The following is a 9,939-nucleotide window of genomic DNA, read 5'->3' as shown; positions in this document are numbered from 1 at the left end:
TCCTGCCCACAGCACAGCCCGGCCTCCCTCAGATTTCCCTCAGCCCCCACCAGGAAGAGGCTGGCCCAGCACTGCTGGGGCCGGTCTCCATAGAAACCCTTGCCCTGCTATCACTGTGCAGCTCCTGCTGGGATCTCCATGGAAACCAGCCCCAGCCATGCAGGCAGGGGCTGCTGGTAAATGGAGTACACTGCTGGCCAGATCTGGCCCATGGGCTGGACTTTTCCCACCTCTGAATTAGCCCATTATAAGAAGGATTTTCACCTTCCTCTGAGTGATCTACATTGGAAACTGCTGGAGGAAGCAGGAAAAGATGAAGCACTGGTCAGTTCTGGGATGGAGATGTTTGTGCTCCAGTGCCTCCAGCACTACAGGGCTGGCAGCGGTCACCATGATCCAAGAGATGGAATTGGTCACTTTGAGACTGCCCCCACCTCTCAGCGCTCCCACTCAACATTAGGATGTCCTGAGCTGCTGGGGTGGGTTGGCCAGAAAACAACAATTATGTTTCATATACAATGTTATAGTTGTAAAATGTGTTTTTGGTGTCATGCAGGACAATGAGGCTGGCTTAATTTTTTTTATCAAACATCTGTGAGTGAGAGAGTATCCCAGCAGTCAGGGCTCTTTCATTGGGTTGTGATAGTCCCTGGTTCAGATCTCTCCACCAAATCGTGGAAAGAATGGACTTGAACTTTTGCCTTCTATATGCTGAATCACCAGGCTCTTGGCTATTCTTTCCTCTCTCTCCAGCCAGAAGCTCCATTCTGGGCCCAAGAAACCTGCCTCATGAACTTTCTACTGCATCCATTAGTGTAAAATAAGAACATCCTGTTTTGGATGAAATATCAGGAAAAAAGTTTTGCTCAGTTGCTCAGGCTGTTGGATCAAGTCCCCTCTGAAGCTAGGCTTTGAATAGAAGATGGATTCCCATGTGCTGCTTAATGCCTTCTCTGCTCCTCATCCCCACCTGGCACAGACAGCAGTGCTGTTGCTCCATTACAAGCTAAGCATGCAGCAGGCTTTGGCTGCAGGCGCGGTACAATGTGGTGTGTGTCCCTGCCCACATCTGCTGCCAGAACACATTGATATTCAGAGCACAGCCCCAGCGGAGAGCAGCAAGGCTTAGTGGAAGCAGAAAGAGAAAGGGATTAGGGGCAAGCTCAGAGACAGGCGCTGTAAAAGAACAGGAGAGGACAGCAGTCATAGGCCTGCTGGGACACTAGCTCCTTTCCTCTTTGCTGTGGGAGCTGGGAGGTGCTGGCTGTGTGCTCCTCGCTGATCTCAGAGCAAGCCCTCATGCCTCCAAGCCAGGGTGTTCTTAGCAGTGATGATGGGTGTTAGCTCAGTTTAGCAGAGTCACTTTCTGTCACCCAGTCACCTTCCAGCAGAGGTTCTGCAGCTCTGACTGCAGGAGGAGGTTTGCAATTGACTTCAGTGGATTTTGCCCTGGCATCACAACTGTGGCCTGTGTGGCTGCATGGAGAGAGAATACCATATCTGGTGGCTGGAGCAAGGGTCCATGAATCAGGAAAGCAGAGCTTTGTTGCTGGCTGTGGAACAGAAAGTTTTCCCGTGACTAGAGTGGGCAGGGCTGGGCACCCAGACTCCCCTGGGTTTTGTTCCCAACTATGCCACTGATTTGGCCTCAGGGAAGGGGGGATCCTACTCTCATTCTGCCTGAGATTCTCATCTCCAAAGTTGGAATGATCATTATGTCACATTTCTTTGTGATGGTGTGCAAAAAAATCTGCATTTCCATTGCAGATCAGTTTGTGGAACCCACATGTCTCTTTATCATAATTTTTCCCTTTTTTTGCTAAATGGGTGGGTTTTGTATTTCAAAATTTCATTTAGTTTTGAGGAGGGAAACTAATCTTCACAGAAACAATGCTGTGGTTGCTGATGTTTCAAAAGCCATTTAAATATTGACTTGAAAATGGGAACTGATCATTTTGGAGTGAAAATCCCATTTGTTTATTTATTTATCTATCCCTTAGTTTATTTTCAGCAAAAGCCCACCTGGGGTTTTTTTTATGGCATTTAATAAAATTGGAGACAGGTTTGTAAAATCTGTTTTTTTCCAACTGTCTGCTTGTGACAGACATAGGTTTTCCTGCAACTGTGTTGCCCAGACTCCAGCCCTGGCCTCTTCAAATTATTCCAAATCCTGAACAGGTGAATCCTATTAGAAAAGAACAAAACAAGGAAGGAATTTGAAAGGGCCAGAAAGGAATCCGTGAGCCTGTAATGGTGTCTGTAAAGGAAAGCATACATTTTGCTTATTGACTACCTGTGTATGTACTTAGATGACTGCCTTTCCCCTCGTGTCTGAGCACAGCACACTCTGCCATGAGGTACAGAAGTCTATTATCGTCGTTCTACAGATGGCAAATTGTGTCTCTGAAGAGTGAAAATGGCTTGCCCAAAGTCATATAAGGAGTCTGTGGCTGAGATGATGGTTGCTTCTAGGCCCTTTAAATTCCAATTGAGTCCCCTGTCCATGAACATATTCTGCCTACACTTCACCGTCCAGTGGAGATTGGATTATTTTGTACTGCTCTGAAACGGGATTGCTTCCTCTGTGCAGTCACTGATGCTTTTTCTCATTCATGCAGTTCCCCCATATGTGGGAGGTGAAATTGCAGCTCCATTGAAACCAATAGAGTTTTGATTTTGACTTTAGTGGGGCCAGTTTTGCCCAGGCTTTCTAATTTGAATCATCACTGACTGTTTTCAGGCAGTAACGATGCCTTGTGTGAATTCCTGTGCTCCGATTGGCAGCTGTGACCAATCAATTGGACAGCACAGTGCTGCACAATCATCATTGTACAGTGATTTCTCAGAAGTGACTATGCTGATCTCTCTCTTCTCATTTGCTAATTTGTATCCTATGGCTCTGAATGGCTCAGGATTGGCTAGTAGCAAGGATGCTGGCTCAGTTCAGGTGGTTTTTCCCACAAAGCTCAGACTGATGTCAACAGTGGCTGAGCTTCACCCACACCCTTCTGCCCCTACACTTCACTGCAGTCCTCATCACTTGTGTCCCCACTGCAGTTGCCATCCCAGCTCCTTGCATCCAACTCCAGTTCAAAACAAAAGAGCAGCCCAAATATTTCGTCCCCATGCCAGCGAGGTAAAGAGGGTGGTGGAAAAACATTGGTACAACGCAGTGGAGTATAACAACAACCCAGCAAGCCCAGACATGTCCCGGTTAAGTAGACCAGAATGCTGTGGTAGTTTCTGAGGCAGCAAAGACCCTCCAAAGTTGGTGCTGTGAGGAAATGTCTCAGAGTTATTGCAGCAGGCTGAACTGGGAAGAGCTGGCAGATGATACTGTGTTTAGATTTACACATTTACAAATCTCATTCAAGAGCTTGTGAGACACTCATGTTTAAAGATGCCATCTGGGCTCTTCTAAATATATCCCATGTAGTAGGTATACTACAATACATGGCCTCTGAGTAGTCACATGGTGTTTTTCTTGCCTCAGAATGAATACTCAACTTAAATAAAAAGATTTCCGAGAGAACCTGCTTTGACAAAGGGAATTTCATACTGCAGTCTTTTGGAAGCAATGAATGTTGAATCCATGCCCTCCCCCAGCCATCTCTTGCCCTGACAGGCAGGCGTCTGGGATGTGGCTGGGTGTATCTCCCTGGTTAGTGACCCCAGCTTTTACTTGCTTGTGGGTGACAGGCTGAGCAAGTATCATGACACAGGCAGGAGCTTACTTTGCTCTCCCAGCCAACCTGAAGAAACTTAGATCTGTGGAAGTTAAAATTTCCTGTGGCCATAAGCAGTCTTGTGGGCAATATTGGCAGCCACGATTAAACAGTTGAGTTGGAAGGAGCAGTGTAATCAGTGTTCCCAGGAGCCATAGGTTTGGGACCACAGATTGTGGCCTGATTCTGCTGTAAGTGTTCGTGGATGTGAATCAGTAGCCATTGTCTAGAGTCTCACTGTGGGATAGAACCCCTGAGCCAGGTCCTCTCCTGCCCTGCCCCACCTGCCACCTTTCACCCTGGGCAAAGCAGGCATCACATTCTTCCAGATTCCAGTGACTTGCACTGATGGGAATGGTGGGGCATGGTGCCCGGGAGGACTGGATATGGCTAACATCTTCCCACACCCTGCAGCAAGCAGCACCTGTCCTGCCTCAGCCCCTCCTCTAGGCAACAGCATGGAGTAAGCAGTGAAAGACCAGACAGCCTCAGACTGGCTCCTGCAAAGAGGCTCTCACTTCCAGCATTTGGTTGGTGGATTCAAAGTTAAAAGAGGTTGTGCCTTGGGGAAGCGGCCTACCAGCAGGCAAAGCAGCCAGGAACAGCAGTCAGCAGGGGATGCTTTGGGGACTGGATGAAAGCTGTCTGTGGGAGCTGGTGCCTCTGATTCTCTCTCCCCAGATGGGCAAGGGTCTGAAGAGGCCAAGAAGCACCAAGCTCAATGGAAGGGAAGGAAGAGCCATGTGTTCCTAGCTCTAGGGGGAGGAACGCTTGAGGGGCAAGCCTGTCTTGGGCAGAGTCCCCCCCAGGCCTCTTTGCTCAGTAGCTACCTGTGACCAGGAGCCATCAGCCAGGTGCCATCACAGGGGTGGGGATGTCCCTAGGTGAGAGTGGCCAGGGACCAGCCCCTTTGGATGGTATATTTTCCTGGGAACTTCATGTTCATGGGAGAAGCCCCATCCCAAGGCCCCTGTGCTCTGTCTTGGCAATGGGGGCAGGCAGCCTGCTGCCCATGCCCACTGCAGGAGAAAGAAGACAGGGAGCTTTAGTAGGGAAGGTGCCATGTGACAGGCTGCTGTTGCTGTTGCTGTTGCTGCTGCTGGAAGGTCACCTTGGAAGTACTGCAGAGAGGGGAGGGGAGGGGAGGGGAGGAGTGGCAGGCTGCTCTGGCACAACCTGGAGAGAGACAAGGGAGACGGTAATGACAGATTGAGTAAGCCAGGTACTGTCACCATTTAAAATCAGTATAAATGTATACAGAAGGAGAGGGGAAGAGGTTTTTAAAAATGTCTAAGGGGTTTAGGAGCACAGGCTCTGTTGGATTTGAACAAGATATGTCCCTAAGTCCCTTAGGAGTTTTGGAAATCCCACCACAAAGGCCCACTTTTCCCACTTGGCTGTCTGTAGCCAGACATTGGTCTTCTACCACAGACCTCTCCCAGGATGACTGGATTCTCAGCAGAGAACTGCCTCTCAGAAAATCAGGCCATTGAACAAGATGCTTGCTTTGAGTCACCTAGGTTTGAAAGTGAAAGCCTCTGTGACTTGCAAACCAGAAAGAAACCAGTGGCAGGACCAGGGAAGAGCCCAGGCATCCTGGCTCTCAAACATCTGTTTTTGAGACCAGCGTGTCTCCCTGGATCATGGGCTTGGGAAGCATAGCATGGTGAACACAGCAGAAAGGGCAGGGTATGATCAAGGAACATGGGTAAGAGGAGGGGAATGTGCCTGATTTGGATGTCCCTTACACTGGTGTGTATCAGCAGGAGTTCTGCTGATGAAAGTGTTACACCAGTGTAAGACAAGCCTGGGAGGGCTCTGGGGCCTGCTCAGGAGACTGCAATACCACATCTGCCCTGCCTACCAGATCCCTTCTAGATACTGGGAGCTGATGACCAAGGTTTATAGCTGAGAACTTGTATCTCCATGCATTTGATCCTCATCTTGATCAGATATCTGATGACTTTTGGCCTTTGACCACTTTCCCTTTGACCTCTGACCCCTTCCTCTCCTTCTGACCTTTTGCAGATAAGCTGTGCTTCAACACCTTCTTCAACTATGAGGACATGCAGGAGATCACCAAGCACTTTGTGGTGTGTCATGTGGATGCACCAGGACAGCAGGCCGGAGCATCTCAGTTCCCACAGGGGTAGGTGCCTGAGCCCTCTCTGCCAGTCTGGGAGCTGGGTGCAGGGGCAGTAATCAGGCAGAGTGGCATGTGGAGCCATAGCAAGTCTTCTTGCTGGGGAGCTCTGGGTTGGGCCTCAGGAGCTTCCTAGTTTGTTTTCCCAGTGGTTGCTGGGTCACCACAGTATAGCCGTAGAGTGGGTTCAGCTACCAGAAGCTTTCTGCCTGCTTCAGACACTAGGAAGCACTGTAGAAGGATGCTTTTGGCATTTGTCCTCCTTCATCCCAGCACCAGATGGGCCATTTTCTGTGCCACCTTCTGGGCTCTGCAGGGCGGCAATGACCAGGCAGCATATCTCAGAAGGAGAGTCACTCTATTTCTCAATCCCTGTAAAGGGCAGGGTTGTGGGATACCTTCCTTTGGCTGAGCTGGCAACCCCCTCTGAATTGCATCAGAGCTGATCCAAGGGTCAGCCAGAGGGAGAGAGCTGGGCTGGGGAAGCAGTGGTGTTAGAGGAAGGGATGGCATGTGGATGGGTGGGTGGTACCTTCCCCTCTTAAGGAGCCAAGAACTCCCTCCAGCCCTGGCCTGGGTCCCCTGTTCCCCAGTAGACTCTGCTCCCTTCAGGCATTCCTCCTGCAGGGACACATCACTTCTCTTCTGTCTTCCCCCATCAATGCCTGCAGGTACCAGTATCCATCCATGGACCAGTTGGCCGCCATGTTGCCTAGTGTGGTCCAGCATTTTGGGTGAGTGGCTGGTTGCCAAATGGCTTTAACTCCCTGGTGTGGAACAGTGAGATGGGGCAGGATGCTAAGAGGAATGTCAAATGCCAAGTGTCTGAGGTGTTGGCTTAGGTGTACAAACACGTAGGACTGGGTCCCTACTGCTGGGAATCAGAATCAGACCAGCCAAATCTCCTATTAGGGCTGCAGTGACCTAAAAACACCTCAGCTGTGAAGAGCTTCTTGTTGATTCTTCTCAGCCAGAGCTGGACCTGAAGCAGAGAATCCAGGTTGTGAAGGCTTCTCTGTCCTCTTCTTAGTCTGCTGCACCATCCATTTCTCACTAGCTTAGGGTGAAGCTGAAGGTACTAGAAAGGACTGATTCTTCTTCCATGACTTAGTGCCATCCTGGTGGGATGGGGAAATCCCCCTGTCTCCTAGAAGAGCTGCATTGGATGGTACAGACTTAGAGCTTGCCATATGATCTTCATAAAAATGTCACAGGAGTCATGTGCTCTGTGTTCTCCAGGTCCCCTTCTCCTGACCTGCCCTGTCACCTTCCTGACACATAATAAAGGAAGATGCTTCCTGGGGGCCAGCTAGTTCAGGGGGCTGACAACAGGCTATGGGGCCAGTCAGATTCAGCCTGGGTTGATGGTAGCCATCTGACAGCTGATGAACTCATCTGTTTCTAGTCCATGGACTAGCGGGGATTATTGGCAACTCCACTGGGACTATGCTGTCTCTATATTTCAGGTTCAAGTATGTGATCGGAATCGGCGTGGGGGCAGGAGCCTATGTTCTGGCCAAGTTTGCTGTAAGTGAGACCTCAGCTTGGTGATCCCAGGTTCTCTGGCTAGGACAGGATATGTGCTGCCATGAGCGTGACCCACATCTGGCTCCATTAAAGCTGGATGACCCTTGCACCATGTCACAGGGGGTTGACTGGAAAAGGCTCATAGCCATGGTCTTGTCCCCTCTGCTAGTCTTGCCCTGCTGCTGGAAGGGAGAGAATGGCATGATGTGAAATCTTGGGGCAGGATCCCTATGCTCATGACAGTGAGTTCCAAAGTCCAGGTCCTGCTCTGGTGATGCTACTGTCCCCTATTCTCACTGACACTTTCATTGCTCTGAAAGAGGTTTCAATGAGGGAGGGGGAAGTGATTTATTGGGTAGCTAGTCCAGCTGCTCCATTTGGGCTGGTTGGAACATTTCTAGGGCATGGGGCTTCCTTCTCATTGCAGTGAGTTACAGTACTCAGGTCAGGAGGTTACCAAGCAATGCGGGGATCACCATTACCTAAGCAGTCTCTCTGAGGATAGAACATAATCTCTTGGTCATTTGGGAGTGTCTCATGTCATTATAGCTCTTTACGTGTATGGTATGACTGAACAATACACAGAAGTATCAGCCCAGAGCCCTGGGGTAACAGATGGTCTCGAGGATGGGCGATGTTCTATCAGCCTTTATCGTGGCAGCTGGCTGTTCTCCACAAGCAGGGCATGATTTTGGCTGAGCACTGGAGAGCTGAGAGAGAGTGCTGTTTTTGAATGATGCACAGGAAATGAAGAACTGGAGTCATAGGTGTTCTGTGTCCACATTATCTTGAATTATCTCATTTGCTTCATGGAGATGTGCAACATGGGAAGAATCCCAGACCTTGGGCACCAAGGGCAAGGGCACCAAGGGCACCTACCACCAGTCAACCTGCAGGAAGGGCCACTTAATGTCCTTTCCCGTTTCCTCAGCAGATTCTTGGGAGTGTGATGGGAAGTTGGGTGCTAAGGGCTGTAGAAAGCACCAGAAGGAGGAAGATGGAACTACTTTCCTATGTCTTTGGGCAGGAGGCAGGGTCCAGCAGAGGCACTAGTGCCAGCTGGGCACCGTGCCACACCCCACAGCCTGACTGGAAAGGATACAGGGCAGCAGTAGCTGGTGATGGAGACTGCTTTTTCTTAGACTGTCCATGAACCTGCTCCACCAAGGGAAGGTGGGAGGCCAAGGGCAGTGGTTTGCAAGGTCCTGGTAGATCAGTGGTAGTGCTAGTAAATCAGTGTTTCTCAACCTTTTAGACACAAGGCTGTCCTTGTTAGACTCAAGGTGCCTCTCAGAAAATGCCAGCTCTTTGTTTTCTCTCATTTTTTGACTACATAAAAATACTGGTGTGATTCTTCCGTTGCCAAGAACCCAGAAAGACCACAGCAGGTCAGAATGCTTTAACGTTATGAATTCCTATTTGAAGTACCCAGGATTATCTTCGGAATTGTATTTGCACACCTAACAATGTAAATATTGTGTGGCACCCACAGCGCCCTTGAAAGGATCTCAAGGCACCCCGGCTCTCTGGTTGTTAAGGTAGATGGTGGCATGCTCCGCTCAGTGAGGGCTCTCCCTGTTCCTCCCCTAAGAGAAGGGGTTTGCTGCCATTGCTTAGTTTAGGATCTCCATGCCGATGTATCCACACTTCTGCCAATTACACCACTTAGTACCAGCCCTGCAGTGCAGTGAGCAATAGCCTGTGTCTGTTTGACTGCAGCTGATCTTTCCAGACCTGGTCGAAGGGCTTGTCCTGATGAATATTGACCCCAACGGCAAAGGCTGGATTGACTGGGCGGCCACCAAGGTAAGCAGTTTCTGTTCTTCTGGCCCCATCTGCCGTCTGGGATGTGCTTGCCCCAAGTCCCTCAGAGCTGGTGTTACCTTGTACAGGTGGAAGCTGCAACTGTGTCCTCCAGTGGGTAGAGAACTCTGTGTATGAAGGAAGCTGCCCTCAGAGAGACTGACTCCAGGAACATAGGCTGGGGCAGTCTGAGGCACCTTGGCTCCATGCAAGGGTGACACCTTCACCTCACAAGTCACCTCTTCCCTGACTCAACCCCACAGCCGTGGGCCTAGGGCTGGGCCTGGGGGCACCGGTTCCCCAGAAATAAGGGATACTTTTCTCTGCCTCAGACATGTTACTTGTCAAGCCACAGATTTTTCTATGCTCCAGTGCATCCAGGCTCCCTTTAATGTCCTCCCCATAGAGGCTCCTGAGCTAGGGCCACCCAGTCCTATCTCTCCCATCCCATAGCAGTGATGAGGTGCCCTGGGCTGGTCTGTGCAATGCTTGTGACATTTTCTGTCTGCAGCTTTCTGGCCTGACCAGCTCTCTGCCTGACACTGTACTGTCGCATCTCTTCAGCCAGGTAAGGGGGATGAGACATTGCTTACAGCTGCCTTCTGGGAGGGCCCAGGCAGACCACACAGGGACCTCTCTCCCAAGGATTGGGCTGGACTGGCTCCTCAGGCTGTCTGGCTGTCTCCTGTTGGTTTCCCTCCCCTTCCCTTGGACTTATGGGGGCCACAAGCTTCTAGGGAG

At 50.2% G+C, this 9,939-nt stretch overlaps 1 protein-coding gene across 2 annotated transcripts in view; it reads left to right on the top strand.

Moving 5' to 3' along the window:
• Positions 1-9,939, top strand: part of NDRG4 (NDRG family member 4) — a 28,746-nt gene that overhangs the window by 5,909 nt on the left and 12,898 nt on the right. For both annotated transcript variants that reach the window (XM_019505851.1, XM_019505850.1), the window contains exons 2-6: positions 5,754-5,874; positions 6,540-6,602; positions 7,335-7,395; positions 9,115-9,201; positions 9,710-9,766. In XM_019505851.1, coding sequence (XP_019361396.1) covers positions 5,792-5,874; positions 6,540-6,602; positions 7,335-7,395; positions 9,115-9,201; positions 9,710-9,766 — 351 coding nt within the window. In that variant the 5' untranslated portion in view covers positions 5,754-5,791. The remainder of the gene's footprint in view (positions 1-5,753; positions 5,875-6,539; positions 6,603-7,334; positions 7,396-9,114; positions 9,202-9,709; positions 9,767-9,939) is intronic.

Source organism: Gavialis gangeticus, unplaced genomic scaffold (genome assembly GCF_001723915.1).
Source record: "Gavialis gangeticus isolate Ggan-Ray unplaced genomic scaffold, GavGan_comp1, whole genome shotgun sequence".
In the NCBI taxonomy this organism is placed as follows: domain Eukaryota; kingdom Metazoa; phylum Chordata; order Crocodylia; family Gavialidae; genus Gavialis; species Gavialis gangeticus.
This window is presented reverse-complemented; position numbering and strand designations above follow the sequence as displayed.